Genomic DNA, 22085 nt, shown 5'->3' on the forward strand with positions numbered 1-22085 from the left:
CCTGAGTAGCTGGGATTACAGGCACACACCACCATGACCAGCTAATTTTTTGTATTTTTTTTTAGTAGAGACGGGGTTTCACCATGTTGACCAGGATGGTCTCGATCTCTTGACCTTGTGATCCACCCGCCTTGGCCTCCCAAAGTCCTGGGATTACAGGCTTGAGCCACAGCGCCCGGCGGGCCTTTCTGGATTCTAATGAGCCTCTCTCCCTTTTTCCCTTTCTGTGGAACTAGAGGCCACTTGGCTGCTGGTTTCTGGACTTTAGATCTCAGTTCTTGTTGACCCATCTCAGACCCGCCCTGCTCTACCTCCAGCACTGCCCATCCCTGCCCCTCTCTGCTGTCCCCTTAGCTCCCCCGGCTCTTCCCTGGGCCTCAGGGAAGCCTGAGTCCAGGAGGAGCTCACTGCCCACACTCAGAGCAAGGACAGGGCAGAACAAGGACTCCACTCAGGGCCCCTGGCCCTGCCCTCCCCTCCCTGATCCCATCGGTCATGGCTCCTCTCAGCCTCACCTCCCACCCCCGTCTCTGCTCTCCTATGCTGAGTCCAGCCTCCAGGTTTTCCCCTCCAGTGAGGGTCTTTATCTCTAAAATCTGTCCTGGTCACCCCCAGCACAGTTAGATACTTCGTTTCTGCCCCTGTCTGTCATGTCTTGACCCAGGCCCTGGGTTGCCTGCAGGCAGGACTTGAACTTCTGCTAGGCCATGAAGGCAGAGGCCAGAAGCTTCTGTCCGAATCTCCCAAGTCTGCAGTGAGGAACGGTGCATGGGGAACTCCTGGCCCACACGTGGAGGGGAGCTCAGGAGATGATCTGGGACAAGGGCTGGCCCGGCCCAGCTCACCTGCCACCTAAACTCTCAAGTTCATGTGCTGGGCTTGGAAGGGCAGGGTGGCTGTACACTTTGGGGCTCAGAGTCACCTTTGACTGCACCTCAAGATCCCTCCCACCTAGGTGTGAACTGCTGAGACCTGAGCATCTGGAGCCCGTGCTGTGTCCCCCTGAGCTGGTTCCTTTGCATCCAGCTGGCCTGATGCCAGGTTTTGGCTGGCTGCCCAGGCACAAAACATGCACCCATGCCAGGTTTTGGCTGGCTGCCCAGGCACCAAAGAAATACCATGCCAGGTTTTAGCCGGTTACCCAGGCACGGAACACACACCCAGGATGTGGGGATTGGCTGGCCCGGCCCGGCCCAGCTCAGCTCAGCCTACCACAGCCTCCCCTAAATCCGGGACCAGGGGCAAAGACCTCTCAGCAGAGGGGGAGAGGAGGTTGTGCAGGACAAGCTGTTCCTGACGGAAGGTGCCAGGCTGAGGGTGGCAGGGCTGGAGGGTCCTGGCTTGGGATGGGGAGGGGCACTGCCCAAGGCTGGGGAGACTGGTGATTTCCTGGTAACTGGACCCCTGGCAACCTCCCAGTGATTCAAGCTGAGTCTTTCTGGATTCTAATGAGCCTCTCTCCCTCTTTGGCTTTCTGTGGAACTAGAGGCCACTTGGCTGCTGGTTTCTGGACTTTAGATCTCAGCTCTTGTTGACCCATCTCAGAGCCCTCCCTGCTCTACCTGCAGCACTGCCCATCCCTGCCCCTCTCTGCTGTCCCATGAGCTCCCCCAGCTGTTCCCTGGGCCTTAGGATTTTACCTTCCATCCCATCCCCCCTCCAGAATGTCCCAGCTGAGCCTGTCCTGGCTGGGCCTTGGGCCGGTGGCAGCGTCCCCGTGGCTGCTCCTGCTGCTGGTTGGGGTCTCCTGGCTGCTGGCCCGTGTCCTGGCCTGGACCTACAACTTCTATGACAACCGCCGCTGGCTCCAGTATTTCCCGGAGCCCCCAAAAGTGAACTGGTTTTGGGGACACCAGGGCCTGGTGAGTGTGGCAGCTGGACCGCTCTGAGATCTCAGGGTGAATGCATTTCCTGAGGGGCAGGAATGGGGCTCAGGGAGCTGGATTACGAGGGTGGCTTGTGTCTGGAAACAGAGAGAAGAGAGGGAGGCGGCTCACTCATTTCCCTCCCCACTCACTCATTCCCCTCCCCATTCACTCATTCCCCTCCACACTCATTCATTCCTCTCCTCACTCACTCACTCATTCCCCTTTCCACTCACTCATTCCCCTCCCCACTCACTCACTCACTCATTCCTCTCCCCGCTCACTCATTCCCCTCCCCAGTCACTCATTCCCCTCCTCACTCACTCACTCATTCCCCTCCCCACTCACTCACTCATTCCTCTCCCCACTCACTGATTCCCCTCCTCGCTCACTCATTCCCCTCCCCACTCACTCACTCATTCCTCTCCCCACTCACTCACTCATTCCTCTCCCCACTCACTCACTCATTCCCCTCCCCACTCACTCACTCATTCCTCTCCCCACTCACTCATTCCTCTCCCCACTCACTCATTCCTCTCCCCACTCACTCATTCCTCTCCTCACTCACTCATTCCCCTCCCACTCACTCATTCCTCTGTTGTGCCATCCCAAGTCTTTCTTTCCTCCCCGACCTCGCACTCCAGCCTGTGTGAACGTTTTCCCTGCCTGTCTTCCCTGCATGACGGAACTTCTGAGGGGCCCCCATGGGAGGGGTTTTCGGTGCACAGAGCAAACATCCCTTGGCATTTGCACCTTCTCCACTGCTGGACTGGAGGCCTCCTGAGCCCACTCTCCAGGGGCTGCTCCCATTTGCTTGTGTCTGACGGTGTCTGGGCTGCTACTTTCCCACAGGAGTCAGCTCTGAGCGCCTTCCCCTATGCAGGGACACAGCTGGGCCAGAAGAGAAGTGTGGGCATCTCCCGCTGCCTCCTCTTCCTGAGGCACCTTCCTCCTACCTTGCTCTTCCTCACTGACAGGTCCCAGTCGGCGTTGCTGCTGGCCTGAACGAAAGCTGGCCACTCCTTTCTCTTTTCAGAAGCTGTCCTCGACTCCCCAGACCTCAACTCGGACTTAGACCTGCTCTCCCCTTTGGGGGACATGGCCTTGGTCTGCTCACGTGCAAATGGCATGATTGATGGGCGTGTCCACGGTGCAGTGGAGGGTGCCCAGGTCATGATTGGACAGGCATGACGTGCAGGAGGTGCTCACTGTGGACAGTTAGAGTCAATTCTGTACTCCTCGGGGCTGCTGAGAATGGAAGGTCCCCAGTGTGGGAGGAACAGCAGCCCCTGCGGACCAGCCAAGACATCAGAGGACGTGGGAACCAGCCACAGGGACGAGTCCTGAAGCCACACTGCTGCCCACAATCCTCCTCCCACAGGGGCTTTTCCATGTGGCCACCCCCAGGTTGAAACCATTTCCAAGACAAGAAAATACATCCACTTTAGCAGACAGCTTGCCTTCTCCCTCTGCTTCAGTATTTACTCTTCCTTCCTTCTTTCCTTCCTTCCCTCCTTCTTTCCTTTCTTCTTTCTTTTCTTTCCTACTTTCTTTAGACAGAGTCTCTGTTGCTCAGGCTGGAGTGCGGTGGCATGACCTCAGCTTACTGCAACTTCCACCTCCCAGGTTCAAGTGATTCTTGTGCCTCAGTCTTCTGAGCATCTATTGGGAAGCTGGGATTACAGGCATTCCCCACCACGCCCGGCTAGTTTTTGTATTTTCAGTAGAGATGGGGTTTCACCGTGTTGGCCAGGCTGGTCTCAAACCCCTGAGCTCAAGTGATCCACCCGCCGTGGCCTCCCAAAGTGTCGGGATTACAAGCACGAGCCACCATGCCTCGCCATTATCTTTGGATCTTGGAGAGAGCCCCAAGAGAGGAGCAGGGGTGAGCCGAGATTCCCCGCAGCTGTTCCGAATCCAGATGTGCTGCTCAGGGCAGGGGCTGCACCACATCTGGAGGCTGCGGGGAACTCGCCGTGGCTCCTCTGGGGAGATGCATTAGGTGAGGTTCTCCCCAGAACCAAGTCAACAGGATATCTTCTCTGCTACCTCTCAAGCATGTATGAGAGGGACAGAGAGAGGGAGGGAGTTAGTTCATTATGGGAGTTGGAAAATGTGATGATAGAGGGTAAGAATTCCCATGATATACCATCTGAAAGCCGGAAACCAGGGACTCTGGTGGTGTAAATTCAGCCTGAGTCCAAAAAGGCCTAGAACCGGGACTTCTCATGTCCAAAGACGGGAGTGGATGGATGAGCCAGCTCCGGAAGAGAGCACAAATTCACCCGTTCCTCTGCCTCTTTCTTGTATCTGCACCGTCGAAGGATTGGAGGACACCCACCCGCCTTGGGGAGGTGGATCTTCCTTCCTCAGTTTACCTATTCAAATGCTAATCTCTTCTGGAAATACACTGACGGACGCATCCAGAAATAATGTTTTCCCAGCACGTTTTATCTGGCATCCCTTAGCTCAGTCATGTGGAATTCACGGTTAATTGAGGACACCTAGAATTAACCATGTCAAGGGCTGACAGCCTCTGCCTTGCTTTCAGACCGCTCCCACGGAAGAGGGCGTGAAGAGGCTCATCCAGCTGGTGACCACCTATCCCCAGGGCTTTAAGTTGTGGCTGGGTCCCACCTTCCCCCTCCTCGTTTTATGCCACCCTGACACGGTCCGGGCTATCACCAGTGCCTCAGGTACCCATGCAGAGCTTGTGGTGGGCGCTGGGAAACATGGGAGGCCTTCTAGCCTCTCCTCCCCCCAAGCTTCGGTGTGGCCCCTGCGGGACCCTGGCCCCTCTTCCTGCTTCTCTCTCGGCCATGTTCCTCTTTCCTTCAGGTATTCACCAACCCCCATCTCAGCGTCTCCTCCCTCCACTGCCATCTGTCCCCGCCTTTGTGTTCTGGGTACCACTGGGGCCCCAAGAAGCCTCAGTTTAGGGCCCCATCCTCGAGGAAACCCCATGCTTGAGGAAATGGATCTGGACAGAGACATCTCAAACTTTGTGGAGTCAGGAGTCGAGAGAAGGAGATGGGTGTGGCAACCCGGAGAGCAAGGTCTTTGCTGGGGCAGGCTGGAAGGCTTCCTGGAGGAGGAGTTGCTGGAAAAACGAGTAAAAGGTTTTAAAGCAAGGGGAAGTGTGATGATTAGTATCCAGGCCCCCATGTCAGGCCTGGCACCAACCTCGTCTGTCCCTAAGCCTACAGCACGAGGGGGATTTCAGGCTGGTGGAGAATCTGGGCTGCTATTTATGTGATGTCCACCTCTGGTGAGTTTATTCCTTCTACCTCATCCTGTCACTCATCCACCCTATTCATTCCTCTCCTGCTCCAGGGCCCAGGAACCTCCAACGGGAGATCCCACCCCAGTCCGAGGCCCTTTCTTTCCCTCTGCTCATCTTGTCCCTGGACAGGCCAAGCTAAGCAGGGCCAGGGGCAGTAACCTACAGAAACTATGGCTGTAACCTCAAAACACTGAGTGACTGGGCAGGTCCTCAGCTCTCTCTGGTTGCTGAAGTCTCTTTCAGTTGTGAGTGATGGAAACTCAAACCCATGTGGTCTAAGCAAATGAAGCGAATCAGTGGGCTCTAAAGTCCGGGTAGAGTGGTCTTCTGGCATAGTTGGATGCAGGTGTCCCTCAGTCCACATCACTGGGAATCTGTCTTTCTCTTGGTTTTACCATACTCTATGTCACTTTGCCGTTTCTTATGGTGTCAACGATGAGTCTCAGAAGCCCAGTTCCAATCAGAAAGCCCATCTTTCCCCAAGGGTCCCACAGACAGCCTATGCTTCCTACATTATACTTGACTGTATCTGGTGTATGCTTCCACCTGGGATCATAAGGAGAAGTCAGCATGTGTGGGCCTCAGCTGTGGCTGAGGACATTTGGGGCCTGTCAGAGCCTTTTTGATTCTTGTCTGAGATGTATTGTGACAGTGTCTTTCTATCCTGCTTCCCATGTCTTGGCCACGTTTGGTGCTTGTCCAGGGTGTAGGACCCAGGGTCTGTTTGAGAACTGTCTGAGGTATTATTTGTGTCTTCATAGAGTTAGGTCTTAGGGTAGATGTGAATTATGCCTGAAGATTGGTCTTGGTTACACCTGGGCCATGTTTAGGATATTAATGTCATCATATTTAAATGTTATCTGGCTCCTGTCACTGCTTACACAGAGGTCATATCAGATCATCTCGGGTCCATGGCAGTGCATGTTGTGTCTTCTAGGGTTTGTCTCGTGTGTTTTGGCCACGTCAGTGAATGTTAACAAATGTCAGGGCAACATCCCAGGTCCCAGATCCACGTTAGAAGAGAGCAGAGCATGCTGGAGGCAGACAGGGTGTCCTGGGCCCGAATAAAGGCATTCAGTAGAGCACTGAGCTATGCTCAGGTGTTGGAGAACACGCTGGAGCATGCAGGAGTCCTGTCGTGGTGTGCTGGGGCATGCTGGGTTATTGCTCTACTCTGCCGCTGCAGCCTGGTCCGGTCTCTCCTTCCCTCCGCCATCTTTCTGCTGTGCTGGGTGGGGAGGGTGGAAGTTCACACCCATGGCTCGGAGCATTCCTCCATGCTCAAAGTCCTTCTCTCACCCCTGTCCATGACCCTGATGGTCCTCAATCATGTCAGCTGCTGTCGCACCCAAGAATAAGGTTTTCTATGACTCCGTGAAGCCCTGGATGGGTGAGTAATTGCAGGTGAATGGGGCCAGGTATATCCTTTAGGGATAGGGGAGGGTGCTGCCCTTGGCCACTAACCTTGGCTGCCCTGGTAGGGGACGGGCTCCTGCTGAGTGCTGGTGACAAGTGGAGCCGCCACCGCCGCATGCTGACGCCCGCCTTCCACTTCAACATCCTCAAGCCCTATGTGGCGATTTTCAACAAGAGCGTGAACATCATGCACGTGAGTCCCTTCAACTCTGGGTTCAGCTGGAGCCTCAGGGCAGAGGGACCACAGGCGTATCTGGTCTGGAATTTTGGTTGTGCTTTGGGGCCAATGCTCTTCCTCTCTGGGGCTTGGCTTCCATATCTGTAAAATGGGAATAATAATCTCTACTTAAAGGTGGTAAGATCATGTAATGGAGTCATGTCCCTGGCACACAGTAGGTCTCAGAAGGTGTGAGTTTCCATGTTTCTCTCACAGAAACCCTTCAAACTCAAGAGAGTAAAAACGAAGATTGCATAGTAGCAATTGCTGAGTACAAACCACCTCAGAACCCACTGGTTTAGAGCAATAGTGTTTATGATACCTAGCATGTCTGTGAGACAGTTGGCTGGTTCTTCTGCATGGGGACGGAATCACTCTTGGTACATGAGCAGCTGTGGGTCAGGTGGGCAGCTTTGCTGATCCTGGCTCAGCTTATTCACTTGTTTGCCTGGGGCTTCAACAGCTTCAGGTTGATCTAGGATGGCCTCAGCTGTGATACCTGGACTTTTTTCTCCATCTGTTTCTCTGCCTCCAGGAGGCACCCTGCTGTTCACACGGCATAGACTTGGTTCTGAGAGACTGAGAGGAGACTGCAATGGCTCTGGACATTCTCTCTGCAATGTTTCCAAGTTCGACCAGGCTGACGTCAGTGCAGACTCAAAGGGGCATAAAGCAGGCCCCATCTCTTGATAGAAGTTGCTGGAAAATCATAGTGCAAAGTGTGTGAATACAGGGAGAAGTGAAGAATTGGGAGTTGGGATTTTGTGAATTGCTTAGGTTGTTTTTCTTACTTATTAACAAGCTGGTGAGCTAGCTTTGTTAATATTTCATAGATTCTGCCAGGAGATATGAGAGTCCTGGGTCAGAGACAAAGGGTGATTTATTACTCATGGCATAGCAAGCAGCATGTTCTTGGTTTGCCTCATTTCTCCATCCCAATCCACAGGGTGCCACAGAGAGGTTTCAATAGCTGCCTGCTCATGCAGTGCCTTGCACGGGAGGAAAAGAGCACTAGGCTCAGGGAAGTGCTTTTATAGCAAGCAGAAGCAGGCTGGATATTGGTCCAGGGGAAGTCATTGTCTTATCTCTCAATGTTGTCTGCAGACACAACTCTGAGAAAGAGCCCAAGTAAGAACAACAGGGTCTTACATTCTTGGCATATCACAACAGGGATATATTTATATATAATCTTCATGTATATAAAATATTTATAAAGTATAAATATATATTTTAAAATGTTTCATTTTAAATAAATATATTTTATGAAAGTGTACATATGTAAGTTCTGGCATACATGTGTAGAACAAGCACGTTTGTTACATATGTACACATGTGCCATGGCGCTTTGCCCCACCCACCAGCCCGTCATCCAGGTTTTAAGCCCCTCATGCATTAGGTATTTGTTCTAGTGCTCTCTCTCCCCTTGACCCCTACCCCTGACAGGCCCCAGTGTGTAGTGTTCCCTCCCACAACAGGGATACATTTGAAATGAATTTATAGAAAAAGAGATGAGTGAAACCAACATTTACTGAGCACTCACCATACCCCAGAAACAGGGCCATTTGCCAACTCCATGATATATGTTTTTGAATTTAATTTTAATAACTCTGTGAGGTTATGGTTGGTTTTGCCCCATTGCAGAGGATGAAACTGAGAGCCGGAGAGATTAGGGACCTCGCCAAATTTCAACCAGATAGTAAGTGGGCTAGAAGTGGTGGAGCAGCGATTGTACCCTGGTTTATCTGTCCCCAGAGCAGGTTGTCCTAACTGTTACTGAAGATTTGATAGGTGGAACCTACGGGAGTGCAGGAGGTTGACTAAGAGCACACAGACCACAGGAGTGTAATATTGGGGTTCAGGGTGCCCTCAGTTTCCCTGAGAGGACATTTCTCCAGGTTCTTGGCCTCCTGCCCTCTCAAGAATGAGAGAGAGGACCACAGCACAGTGCGCAGTAAATGCCAGATTCAAAAGTGTTTGTAGAAAGTGATTTTTTTAGAGAAAGAGAGAGAGACAGAAGGAGAGAGACAGAAACAGGTAACTCTCACGCTGAGTGAGGGAATCCAGGAAGATGGGATCCAGGAGAGGAAAGCAGCTTCCACACTGAGTGCAAGGGAACAGAGAGAGACATGGAGTTTAGGAGGGGAAGACAGGCCTCCACGAGAGACTGCGGAAGGGGACTCCAGAGGGAAAATCCAGGAGAGAGAAAGATGGCTTCCACGAGAGTGTTCGTGGAAGGGGACCCCAACATGGAGTCCGAAGGGATGTGGAAGAAGGGGACTTTTAACCTGGGAGGAACCCCACCTTCTCCAAGACCCCTGGCCAATGAAAGGAGTTCCTTCCAACTTCTGCTGGAGTGATTGACTCTTAGTTTCTTCCAGCACCTAAACCGTTAAATCTCCCAGATGGAAAAAGATGAGAGGGGGGCATGGCGCTGGGAAATTCTTCCTCTTAAAACGACGCCCCCTTGTGGATCCTGGAAAGAGAACACCTTCCCTTATTCCTTCCCTCTTAACGGGAAAGCCCAACTTCCAGTGGAACACGGGTGTCGGTCCTCTTTAACTACTTCCTGTTGAAATGGGGCGTAGAAGGGACTCCGCAGTTGAGGTTTCCTCCAGAGGGGAGGCTTTAAGGGGTGCAGGTTGATCTAGAGGTCCACAATAGAGCTCACGAGCCAAGGACATCCAGGGTTCCAGCAGCAGGATTATTTGTGACTTTGTGGTTTGGTTTACAAAATAGCAGCATTTTTCCTAGAAACAGGCAAGTTTCCTTCTCACTATGAAAAGGATACTTGTAGTTTGAGAGATAGCAAAGTTGAGGGTTATAGTCCTGTTAATGCCAGGATATAACTTAGACACGAGTGGTTACTTCCCTAAGGATCTAGAAAAGCAGATGTAGATTTTCTAATGGCTCACAGGGATATAAAGGGTTGTCTCCTGGAACTTCAGGCTGTGGAGTGCAGGGTCTGTGACTTTCCTCAGGGCGTATCCAAGGCTTCACCAAAGTGTGATGAATCCATCAGTCTATTTCCACTACCTTAACTGCCGTTGAAGTGGACAGAATGACTGAAAATGGCCTTCCCAGGATGGGCCTAGAGACGGAGGGTCTGAGGGGAGAGAATTAACAAGGACCAAGTCTCTAGGGCAGGAGAGAAATACTGAGAAGGCCATGCAGTGTCCAGAAGAAGATTGACTTCCTGGACCTCTATGGTCAGCTTTACCTGGGGCTCTGTGAGGGTGACAGCTCAGGCTGGTACTTGCTCCAGGAACCCTCAGTCCTGCCACTGGGTCATCTGGTCAGACACCTCAGGCCCTGGGAACCTTCATCCCCTGGGACTTTCCAGTGATTCCCTTGGCACAGTGGGCATGGACGAGATGGTGGTCCATTTCTCCGGGGACAATTTTTTACAAAATGTCCCTTCAGGCTGCACTGGTAACAAGTTCCGCCAGACTAGTGGCTAACCCAAGTCTTTCTCTCATTTGAGCCCCTAGGGTCTGCTTGCATGAAAGCCATGACTAAGGCTGATCTCTCGTATTTCTTTCAGCCTGTTCCTCTTGGTCTCTATTATAAAACACTGAGGTTGCTGGTTCAGTAATAATTCTAGGCTCTGCTTTGGTCCCAAAGCCAGCTATTGGAGCTTCCTCCCGATATTTGCTGCTGAATAAGTAATAAACTTGTTCTTTAGTATTAACTGACCCTCTCTGGAGTCTGGTGACAGGGGGTGTACTTTCTTAAGCCTCCCGCAATCACTCAAGGAAAACTGTTGGGTTTTCTTCCCTTCCCTTTGGGGGTTAGATTTTCCATTCAGCAGAGGGTAATTTGGCCATGCTGTTTGGCAGAGAAAAATAAGCCACTTCATCTTTAAAGACTGTGTGCTAAATTGGTCCCAATTTTCCAGTATACATTTTAATGGAGACTTGAGCTTGGGAATAGAAGCACCCATCTGAAATTGAACACAAGGGATGCCCGCATCCCCGGTTAAAGAAATTACAGCCACTTTGACCTGAGGTGTCCCCCAGGTAAAATGAGTACTGAAATGAAACGTCTTTCAGTCAGCACCCCAAAATTTCGTGTGCCCAAGATGCATGATCCATCTTATCAGAAGGGCTCCCATGTACTGGATTCCAATCATGACCTGCCAGCGCCATGGGACCACTCACTGCCTGCATGACCTCCAGCGAATACCATAGAGGCATGGAACCAGAGGAGCTGTTGGGTTGGGTAGTCACGTACCCAACAAGGCCAGTGAGGCTCAGGATATAGGTACCAATATTTCCCAGGAAAAGTCCAATTTACACAAGCCAGATTATAAAACTGCCCCAGAAGGGTAGACTCCTAGGGAGGGGCCATTAGAGCACACAGCTTAAAGAAGGCAGGCGGGGCATGGCTGAGGCCGGAATAATACCCTCAGGACCGGAGCTTCCTCTCCCTAACCCATTTTCCATTGTAGGAAAATGCTCTTAAGATTGTGAGACCTGGCCAGGCGCAGTGGCTCACGCCTGTAATCCTAGCACTTTGGGTGGCCGAGGTGGGTGGATCCCCTGAGGTCAGGAGTTCAAGACTAGCCTGGCCAAAATGGTGAAACTCCACCATAAAAAAAAAAAAAAAAAAAAAAATGACTGTGAGACCTGCTGTGGACCATTTGGTCCTGGAACCAGTTTAACTATGATCTTCCAGGTGGACAAGTTCTGCCAGAGAGAGAGCCAATCCTAAGCAAGACAAATTAGATGCCAAACACACAGTCCCATAGCCTTCAGCTTCTGCATTTCCCAAAAGCTCTCACCAATTCAAGACTGGCTCCACCAGGGATTTGAACCAGCAGCCTTGCAGCTCCTACACCTTAACCAGCTGTGCAACAGGCCACTGGCAGCAGAGAAGGCAGAAAGCTTTCTTCAGTCGCATTTTGAATGCGAATGCTGCACCCTGACTCGGTGTGGCCTGGCTAAAAGCTGGGCGGGGCTGACGGCCAGCAGCCACTTCCGCTTCCGGTCCCTCAGAGCTGCAGGCCGGCAGAGGAAAAGAGCCGCTTGCTGCCCTCAGCTGAAAAGCCCTGTTCCGGCCACCGTGAGTTCCCCCGCCTCCGCGGCATTCCGTCACCATGGTGACCCCGCCAGAACCACTTCCTGAGCTACTACTGCCCACACAGGGACCCGTGGCCAGCAGGAAAATGCCCTGGGAGCCTTTGTACCCTGCTGCCTGGGACTGGGGAATGCTGAGAGACCTGCCAGAGCCCCGCGCCAGGCCGCCTCGCTCCCCAGTCCCCATAGGCTCCAGACGCACCTCACCCCTCCCCGCTGTGTTCTCCCGCCCGCGCTTCACCCGTTCTGCCCCTGGGGCTGGGCTGCTCCCTGCAGCAAGGAGCGAAAGGCCCCAGGCCGTGCTCGCCTGCTCGGCCCCACAGGCTCCCTCAGGCTTTGGTCCCAGAGATAATATCCCACGGGTAGAGGAGGCAGAAAGCAGAGAGAGAGCTTGAAGGTAAAGAAACTGTGCTTTTAATTCTGGCCGGGCCGCACCCCTCGGAGCCGGTCCTGCCTCTGAGGCTCCGCCACCCCATCCCGCTGTCCTGCCTGGCTGCACCGCTCCACGTGTTCATAAAGAGACAGGACAGAATGGGGCCGGTTTTACTCAAGATTTTGACGTCTTCTTCTCCGGCTCCACCCCTTTCATGGTGTACCCCGCTTCTGGCTGGCTCTCCAAAATGTAATACTGGGGTTCACAGGTGCAGGGTGCCCTCAGCCCCCCTGAGAGGACGTTTCTCGAGGTTCTTGGCCTCCTGCCCTCTCAAGAATCAGAGACGGGACCACGGCACAGTGCACAGTAAATGCCGGACTCAAAGCGTTTATAGAAAGTGATTTATTTAGAGAGAGAGAAACAAGTGGAGACAGACAGAAACAGCTAAGTCTCACGCTGAGTGACGGAATCCAGGAAGATGGGATCCAGGAGAGGAAAGCAGCTTCCACACTGAGTGCAAGGGAACAGACAGAGATGGAGTTTAGGAGGGGAAGGCAGGCTTCCACGAGAGACTGTGGCAGGGGACCCAGAAGGGAAATCCAGGAAAGAGAAAGATGGCTTCCACGAGAGTGTTGGTGGAAGGGGACCCGAACCTGGAGTCCGAAGGGGTGTGGAAGAAGGGGACTTTAAACCTGGGGGGAACCCCCACCTTCTCCAAGACCCCTGGCCAATGAAAGGAGTTCCTTCCAACTTCTGCTGGAGTGACTGTCCCTTAGTTTCTTCCAGCACCTAAACCGTTAAATCTCCCGGATGGAGAGACATGTGGGGGCGGGGGGGCATGGCGCTGGGAAATTCTTGCTCTTAAAACGACGTCCCTTTGTGGATCCTGGAAAGAGAACACCTTCCCTCAGGAGGCTGAGCTGGGACTTGATCCCAGGTCTCTCGACTCCCAGCCATGAGTCTTTGTCTCCTAATATCAACAGTCTCCACTCCTATCCAAGGCTGGTCCTCCCTGGGGATGGGTGCCTGGGGCAGGGGAACAGGAGGATGATTGCAGGGCGTCGATCTTTATGTCTGGGTCTGGGAAGGGGCTCTCAGGAGGCAGTTCCCAACTTCAGCTCTGTTTTTTTTTTTCTTCTGGCCAGGACAAGTGGCAGCGCCTGGCCTCAGTGGGCACCACAAGACTAGACATGTTTGAGCACATCAGCCTCATGACCTTGGACACTCTGCAGAAATGTGTCTTCAGCTTTGATAGCAATTGTCAGGAGTGAGTCCTTCCCTTGGGCCTGAGAACCTGGGCTGCGATCTCAAGGGAGTAGCTTGGAAAGGGATGACTGACCAGGGTAACCAGAAGTGCCTTCCTGAAGGAATTGTGTCACAGCTGGGCTTTGAAGGGTGGGGAAGGCGAGACAGGAAGCATGGTCCTTTCAAGTAGGTAGAAATAGCTGAATATAGGCAAGGCGGCTAGGATGAGGCAAGCATGTGTAACAGGCAGTAGAAATGAGGTGGTGGAAGTAGACGGGGCTAGATTTCAGGACACTGAAAATCAGGAAAAGTGGCATGAACTTTATCAAGAGGTTCCCAGGAATCTTTTGAAGGGGCCTGAGCCGATGACAGGTGCAGTCACAGCTGAGGTCTGTGGAGGTCTGCCTGTCATGTAGACACTACATGGGGCTGACATTGGATGCAAGTCGGTTATGGTGGGGGCTGAGCCAGAAAGAGTTGGAAGATGGTGAGGTCTGAGTTTTGTGAACAGTGTTTTGAAAGAAGAGTCCAGACTGGATAGCGGGTGTGAGACACAGGCGAGAAGCATGGTGTGCAAGCTGTGCTCTGGGTACCTAGGTGCCTGGAGAGAAGAGAGTTTGGAGAGTCAAGTCTCCTGGCTGTTTCTGGATGCTCAATTTCCTGATGGGCAGTAGATTGTAGCTGCTGGTGAGAGGTGCTCCTGGGACACTGCATATGTTGTTACCTCCATGCAGGAAGCCCAGCGATTATATCGCCGCCACCTTGGAACTCAGTGCCTCTGTAGAAAAAAGAAACCAGCGCTTTCTCCTGCACTCGGACTTCCTGTATTATCTGACTCCGGATGGGCGGCGCTTCCGCAGGGCCTGCCGTCTGGTGCACGACTTCACAGACGCCGTCATCCAGGAGCGGCGCCGCGCCCTCCCCACTCAGGGTACTGATGACTTCTTCAAGGACAAGGCCAAGTCCAAGACTTTAGACTTCATTGATGTGCTTCTGCTGAGCAAGGTGGGCTTCTCTGGGATGTGAGTTCAAGTAACAGTGGACATTTATGCCAATGTCAAGTGAAAGGGCCTGTAGTCAATCCAGAGGGCACTGGGAGCCATGGAACACGCTTGAAAAAGACAGATCAGAGAGAGGTTTGAGAGTTGTTGGTGGAATTCAGCAGCAGGGGACTGCTACATTTGAGACAGTGGGGAGCCTGAGATTTTTCTTTACTTATATCTCAGTAAATTAGTGACACATTTCTATGCATATCTCTCTGTCTAGGTCTTTGTCTATGTCTATGATGACAGATGCACCAAACCCCTGGGTTACAGCAGTCCATTAATCATTCACAACAGTAGCAGCAACCAGAGTAGGATTGTAGAGCTGGCTCTCTATTCCCATATTCCTCCCAGGGGAACACAATGATTTACCTGTAAATACATCAGAATGCAGAGCAGAAAGGGGCCCCGCATTATTACATCTTGGAACTTATATAGGACAGCTAGCAATCGGCCCCTTCTTCCTTCCAGGGCAGAGTGAGAATGAGACAGAGACAGAGGGAGAGATAGGAAAGAGAGAGAGAGATGTTTGCTTTGTTTTGGAGTAAAAACTACTCCTCTCCAGGGAGACGATCATGCCCCTAGGTTTATAGGTTTGTGACCCAGATGCCTTCTGGAAAGATAAGAAGGACTCTCAGGGTTTACCACTCTAGAATGTGAGCAGCTATCCTCAGAGCAATACTTGATTTTCAACCTCCAAGCCAAATTGCCATCGAAATATGCTGTGACCCAGGATGCAGTAACGCTTTACTCCAAAAGTCCTCATTATCCAGAAACAAGAAAATATCCATAGGTCACTGACTCTTCCCAGCAGGGCCACATAGGAGGCAGAGAAGCCAGGGGGTTGTCTGTGGGTGGTGGGCTCTGATGGTGGTGCCCAAGAGACAGCTAGGAGTGCACGATGGGCTTGGGTTTCTGGAAGGAGGATGGATCTTCAGAAATTGTTTTAGGTTTGACTCAAGAGCCCTCAGAGCTGGTGTGATGTGGGGCGTGGGTATTGTCTTACCTTCTCTCCAGGATGAAGATGGGAGGGAGTTGTCTGATGAGGACATAAGAGCAGAAGCAGCCACCTTCATGTTTGGGGGTGAGGGTCTCAGTGTGGGACTGCAGTGGGGACAGGGGACTCTCCGTTCCAGGAACGTGGTGGGTGGACCCTAGATCACTCCATTCTGTCCATCCTCCTCCCCCTCCCTACCTTCTCCTGCCTGAAAGTATTGGTGCTGTCCACCCTCTGGTGCGGAAACAGCCCAGAAACCCAGTTTTGCTTGGTTGCCCCTCAGGCTATGACACCACAGCCAGTGGTCTCTCCTGGATCTTATACCACCTTTCAAGGCACCCAGAATACCAGGAACGCTGCCGGCAAGAAGTCCGAGAGCTTCTGAAGGACCGTGAGCCTATAGAGATTGAATGGTGAGTGCAGGTACTGGCCTGTTCCTGATCTTTTCTAATTGGTTTTACTCCTCAGGCGAGGAGCGGTGGAAGAGGTGTTTTGTTTGTTTGTTTAATTATCATTTCTTCGATTATCACTTAGCGGGAAAGGTGCAACTCCCAGAGGCAGGGCTGAGTACCCAGCCTAGCCGGCAGAGGATGGTTTGCAGGCTTTGGGGACAGAAAGACCTGGGCTGCTGGGAGAATTGCTGACAGTATGCGAGGTCAGATGATGCCACTTAGCCTATGTTCAGCAAATGAATTTCTCCTCCACTTCCTCTTTTCATTGAATTATCATTGTTTTTCAAACATCTTCACTTCCTGAATGTTTGCTCTTCCGTACCCTAATTTCAATCCTGTTGTTCAGTCCAGGGATTTGTAAGAAAGACCTGAGGGCAAAAGTCATTCATTCCCGTCCGGAACACCTGCACCGTTCATCCATCCAGTCTTCATTCAGCAAACGCTCCCACACTGCATTCCCACCCCTAGTTTTGTTTCCAGCACCTTTCAGTGCTCTGCAGACCCTGGAAGGATCCAGCCCTGCAATCTGTTTTCCAGGTGCTCCCAGCCTGGTCGGGGAACAGTCCCAGGAGAGGAAACTCCCAGCCCACATGGGCGGGAATGAGGCTGAGAGCAAGAGAAGCATGACTGCGGGTACAGAAAGTGGGACTCTGTGATACTTGGTTTTCCATTCCTGAGTTACTTCACTTAGAATAACGGTCTCCAGCTCCATCCAAGTTGTTGCAAAGGACATTATTTCATTCCTTTTTATGGCTGAGTAGTATTCCACGGTGTATATATGCCACATTTTCTTCATCCACTCATTTGTCCGCGGCTACTTAGACTGGTTCCGTACCTTTGCAGTTGTGAATTGTGCCACTACAAGCATGCGTGTGCATGTGTCTTTTTCATACGCTGGCTTCTTTTCCTTTGGGTGGATAGCTAGTAGTGAGATTGCTGGATGGAATGGTAGATCTATTTTTAGTTCTCTGAGGAGTCTCCTTACTGCTTTCCACAGAGGTCATACTAATTTGTATTCCTACCAGCAGTGTAAAAGTGTTCTCTTGTCACCACACCCAACATCTATTGTTTTTTGACTTTTTAAATTATGGTTATTCTTGTAAAAGTAGGGTGGTATCTCATGTGGTTTTAATTTGTATTTCCCTGATGATTAGTGATGAGTGTTTCAAAATGTGTTTGTTTGCTGTTTGTACATCTTCTTTTGAGAAATGTCTATTCATGTCTTTTGCCTACATTTTGATGGGTTATTTATTTATTTATTTTTTTGAGATAAGAGTTTTGCTCTTGTTACCCAGGCTGGAGTGCAACGGCGCTATCTCAGCTCACTGCAAACTCTGCCTCCCGGGCTCAAGCAATTCTCCTGCCTCAGCCTCCCGAGTAGCTGGGATTACAGGCCTGCGCCACCACACCCTGCTAATTTTGTATCTTTAGTAGAGACAGGGTTTATCCATGCTGGTCAGGCTGGTCTCGAACTCCTGACCGCTGGTGATCCGCCTGCTTTGGCCTCCCAAAGTGCTGGGATTACAGGCGTGAGCCACCACGCCCAGCCAGGTTATTTATTTATTTATTTATTTTACTTGCTGATTTGTTTGATGTCCTTGTAGATTCTTAATACTAGTCCTTTGTCAGATGCATAATTTGCAGATATTTTCTCCCACTGTGTGGGTTGTCTGTTTGCTGATTGTTTCTTTTGTTATACAGAAGGTTTTGACTTTAATTAGCACCTATTTATTTTTGCATTTGCTTTTGAGATCTTAGTCATGCATTCCTTGCCTATGCTGACTTCCTCTTCTCTAATATTTTATTTTGATTGAACTAGCTCTTCATAATTTTTTTTCCAAAAACATTTAGAGCAAGTTCTTCAAGTTCCTAAAAATAATCATTTGCACTGAATATATTCTCTTGTTTGACTTGAATATATGATTGATAAGTGAAAAACAGGTAACATCATAATATTGACACATAGTTTGTCATAGTGAAATGGTTATTAATCCATCAAATAATGTTTAAGCTTTTAATAAAGCTTAAAATATTTGCTTAGTCAACATATGCATGTTTTGTTAAATCAGTCTTTTTATATCTTGTTGCTATGGTGAAGTGTATCTTTTATTCAGACTGAGGGAAATGTCTAAATTCATTTGAAATACAGAGACTTTATATCTCTTGTTAAATTTAATTCAGATATTTTATATTATTATTATCTTTTATTATCTTTTCTAGCTGCTTGTTATTTTTACATAGAAAAAGCAATAATTTCTGCTTGTAAATGGAGTGCCCAATGAACATAGTACATGATAAGATGATGTTTTGTATCAAGAGAAAAAATATAGATCATTAGGTAACTGGGAAATTTTCTGGACTAACAATCAACTCCACCTGGTTGTCATGTCTTATAATAAGACAATATTCAGATTACTCAAGCATATAGTCTTTTTTAAAGGGTGTTAAAAGCTCTAGAGGAAACCATAGGAAAATTATTTTATAGATCCAGAGTATGGATAATCCTATTTTGATACAAGTCCCAGGAACTGTACAAGAAAAGATTGACATATTGTTAAATGAGAAATGATATGGAATATGTGTATAGTAATTGATGTACTCATATTTTTATGATGCTAAAAATTAGCTCTAGAGAGATACACAGAAATAATAATAACATAGGCAACCTGTGAGGAGAAGCAGCAGGTGACATTGGGCCACAGGGGTGGGTGATGTTTTATGCTTTTCAAATTTTGAACCACTTAAGTGTACAAAGCACCACAGAAAACAAAGAAAGATTACACAAAGAATTTAGCTCCCTTACTGGATCTTAAATGTTTATAGGTGTTTTTCAGTGAAGTGTCCTGTTTTTCTAAGTATAAAATCACCATCTGCCAGAATGATACATTTCCGTCCACATTTCAAATTCCGTTTTTTCCCCCTTGTCTAGTTGCATTTGCTAGTATCTCTAGTACAATGATGAATACGAGCAATATACCGGATCTGGGTATTTTGTTTCTTATTCGCTTGCATTTTGTGTTTGCTTTCTTGCCATAAAAACATCTACTTTTATGCAAGTGTGTTAACTTTTTTTTTATAGCTGCTTCAGAGTGTTATGTTTTCCTCAGAATAATCATTTAAAAATTGGCTACATTTCTTTCGGGTACTTTTCTAATTCTCTGCTTTCTAATTTTTTCTACTTTAAAAATTCCTCAGTATTTCATCTATGTGGAATTTATTTTGTGATAGGGAGAAAGTCTCCCTTGGAAACAGAGAAACTGGAGAATCCTGTGTTTGTTCCCTGGATAATGATTGGGGCTGGGTGTTTCCTTAGGGACGACTTAGCAAAATTGCCCTTCCTGACCATGTGCATCAAGGAGAGCCTGCGGTTGCATCCCCCAGTCCCAGCCATCACCCGACGCTGCACCCAGGACGTGGTGCTCCCAGACGGCCGGGTCATCCCCAAAGGTGCTCACAGCCTCAGTGAGAGGAGCCTCCCGGGTAGGAAGAGGGGTCCCTCAGGTAGGGGGGCCTTGTCCTGACTGCCCCTGTCTCTCCCTCAGGCGTTTCCTGCCACATCAGTATTATCGGGATCCATCACAACCCAACTGTGTGGCCAGATCCCGAGGTACTGCCTCCCTCACCCCACCCTTTTTGGGGTCCATTCCAGGTTCCTAGAGGAGCTGACAGGGTTTTGACCAGGGAAATCCAACATCACCTCCCCTTAATGGACATGCAGCTGCCAAAATGTCTCTCCAAGGCTGGCAGACCTGGGAGACCCCACCCAGCAAGCCTTCTTGGTTTCACCTCCAGGTCTATGACCCCTTCCGCTTCGACCCAGAGAACAGCAAGGAGAGGTCACCTCTGGCTTTTATTCCCTTCTCAGCAGGGCCCAGGTAAGGGCAGCCTGTGTCTGAGGCAGGGATGAGGTGACGGGTGCGGGGGTCAAAAAAGGGGAAAGTTGCAGATGGTCCCAGACCCAGCTCTCCTTCCCTCCCTTCCTCAGGAGTTTATGGGCAACGGTCCACAGAGTGGGGTTGGGCAGGTCCTAGAGGGGTCTGCGGTGTGCTCAGAGCCCCCTCCTCTGTCTGCTGATCTGAACTGGGGGTAGGAGTCTGGGCCAGATTTGGGGGGTATGCAAGCACACATGGGTGTCCTCGGGACACGCAGCCCCTCCCTCTGCCCCTTGAGCTGATCAGGGTGCAAGTCGGGGTCCCAGGCCAGGTTCTAAGCATGATGGGGCCAGGATGGGGCGTCATGGGCACAGTCAGATTCCCTCACTTTCGTCCCCAGAAACTGCATTGGGCAGACGTTCGCCATGGCTGAGATGAAGGTAGTCCTGGCACTCACACTGCTGCGCTTCCGTGTCCTGCCGGACCGCGTTGAGCCCCGCAGGAAGCCGGAGATGGTCATGCGCGCAGAGGGTGGACTCTGGCTGAGGTTGGAGTCCCTGGGTGTGAACCCACCGTGACTGTCGGATCCACCCACCCACCTTTTTAGATTCCCAGGAATAAATCTATGCTGACACCTCTGCTTGAGCCTCATTGACAGCCAACATAGGGCTCCTGGGAACTGGTGGGATACAAGAAAGCCCGGTGAGTGGGTGGGGGCAGGGTGATGTCTCTGAACCCAAAACCCTGACTGCTTTTCTGGCTGAGCACAGGGCACCTAGGCCCTTAATGGGTTCTCCCGGAGCCCAAGTAAAAACTTTCTCCTGTGGGCAGTAGGGAGCCCTGGGAGATGTTTAAGCAGGAGAGGGAACAGGAATAAGAATGGATTTAAGGAGCAAGACTGAGACTCTTATTTAGCGAGAAGCAACCACAGGGGCAGATGCCTTCGTCTGTCCTGGAATGTCCCCTCAAGACTGGAGTCCCCAGCTCAGAGCAAAGGGAAAGGGGGCAGTTTCCACCCTGGCAGGCTCTCAGAAATTTTTAGTTCCTTTTCCCGACAACTTCCCACCCCTGTTTCTCCCCCTCCCAGTTGGTTCCCTCTGTGACTCTCTTCCCGTACCTTCAGAGGCATAGGATTTCAGGCCAGGCCGCTTGCGCTCAAGTCCTGGCCCTGCTGCGTGATTGGAGCAGGTTAATTCCTCTCTCTGTGACTCAGTTCCCTCAACCATATCATGGGGACAACAGTATTGCCTACATCTAGGTTTCCGAGGTCTCAATATAAGGGACTCAGCACTGTGCCTGGCACACAATGAATGCTAAATATATGGGGCCATTATTATTTCCTCTCTCAGAAAGTCTGGCTGTTAAAGAATGTCGTCTTTCAAGATTGTTATTTCTACCATGACTTTAAAGGCTGTGTTTTGGAACTCAAAGGCAAAAATTCTAATATTGTGCTCTGTGAACAATCTCTTCTCCCTAAAGGGCTGTGTATATAAGAGGTAATTTTTGTTTTCTGAAGGTGGTGAATGCCCCTGACTATGTGGATGGTAGGAGAATGAGAGAAACCTCAGTTAGTGTCTCAGAATAATATCCTGCAGCAAACATTGACCTCTTTTCATAGCCTAAGGGAGGTTACATCAGGAACCCTGTTGACTTCTCTAATCTCTTCTCTAGCTAATCTCCTTCCCTTGCTACACTCAGTTACTCTGGTCTTGATTCTGATCTCCAAATATACTTTCTCATTTGCGTCCGCTGTATTGCCTTTGCATCTTTATCATAGATAAGTTGACTGCATTTATGTGGCTCTATTTTGGGGGCTTTTAATTCTGTCCCATTGACCTATTTGTCTTTTCTTTCGCCAATGCAACAACACCTCGGTTACTGTAGCTTCACAGTAAGTCTTGACGTTGGATATTGTCAGTCCTCCAACTGTGTGTTCTACTCCTTCAAACGCTGTGTTGATTATTCTGAGTCACTTGTCTATGTAAGTTTTAGAATTAGATTGCTGATATCTATCAAAAACTTTCTGATATTTTCATTGTGATTTCATTGAATCTATAGATTTAGTTGGGAAGAACTGACATCCTGACGATACTGAATTTTTTGTCTTACAAGACATGCTGAAGAAAGTCCTGCATCCGGAAGTGAAAAGAGGATGATTACCATCATGAAAACATGCAAAAGTATAAAATTCACTGGCAAAGCAGATAGAGTTATGAGAAAAGAATCAAATCTTATTACTATAGAAAA

At 50.0% G+C, this 22085-nt stretch overlaps 1 protein-coding gene across 4 annotated transcripts; it reads left to right on the forward strand.

The window, feature by feature from the left end:
- The first annotated feature begins 1221 nt into the window (after window positions 1-1221).
- CYP4F11 (cytochrome P450 family 4 subfamily F member 11) lies at window positions 1222-21882 on the forward strand. 4 transcript variants are annotated; one of them, XM_074384457.1, is made up of 13 exons: window positions 1222-1303; window positions 1664-1862; window positions 4417-4561; window positions 6485-6538; window positions 6630-6757; window positions 13375-13496; window positions 14209-14479; window positions 15535-15601; window positions 15798-15927; window positions 19280-19413; window positions 19509-19573; window positions 19759-19841; window positions 20239-21882. In XM_074384457.1, exons 2-13 carry the CDS (start codon window positions 1665-1667, stop codon window positions 20414-20416), a joined length of 1575 nt encoding a protein of 524 aa, XP_074240558.1. In that variant the 5' UTR covers window positions 1222-1303; window position 1664; the 3' UTR covers window positions 20417-21882. The 4 variants fall into 4 exon arrangements, with proteins under 4 accessions (XP_074240558.1, XP_074240559.1, XP_074240561.1 ...); XM_074384458.1 differs by lacking the exons at window positions 19509-19573; window positions 20239-21882 and having other exon boundaries at window positions 19280-19446; XM_074384460.1 differs by lacking the exons at window positions 19509-19573; window positions 20239-21882 and having other exon boundaries at window positions 19759-19803.
- Window positions 21883-22085: the final 203 nt, after the last annotated feature.

Source organism: Saimiri boliviensis, chromosome 14 (assembly GCF_048565385.1).
Source record: "Saimiri boliviensis isolate mSaiBol1 chromosome 14, mSaiBol1.pri, whole genome shotgun sequence".
Taxonomy (NCBI): domain Eukaryota; kingdom Metazoa; phylum Chordata; class Mammalia; order Primates; family Cebidae; genus Saimiri; species Saimiri boliviensis.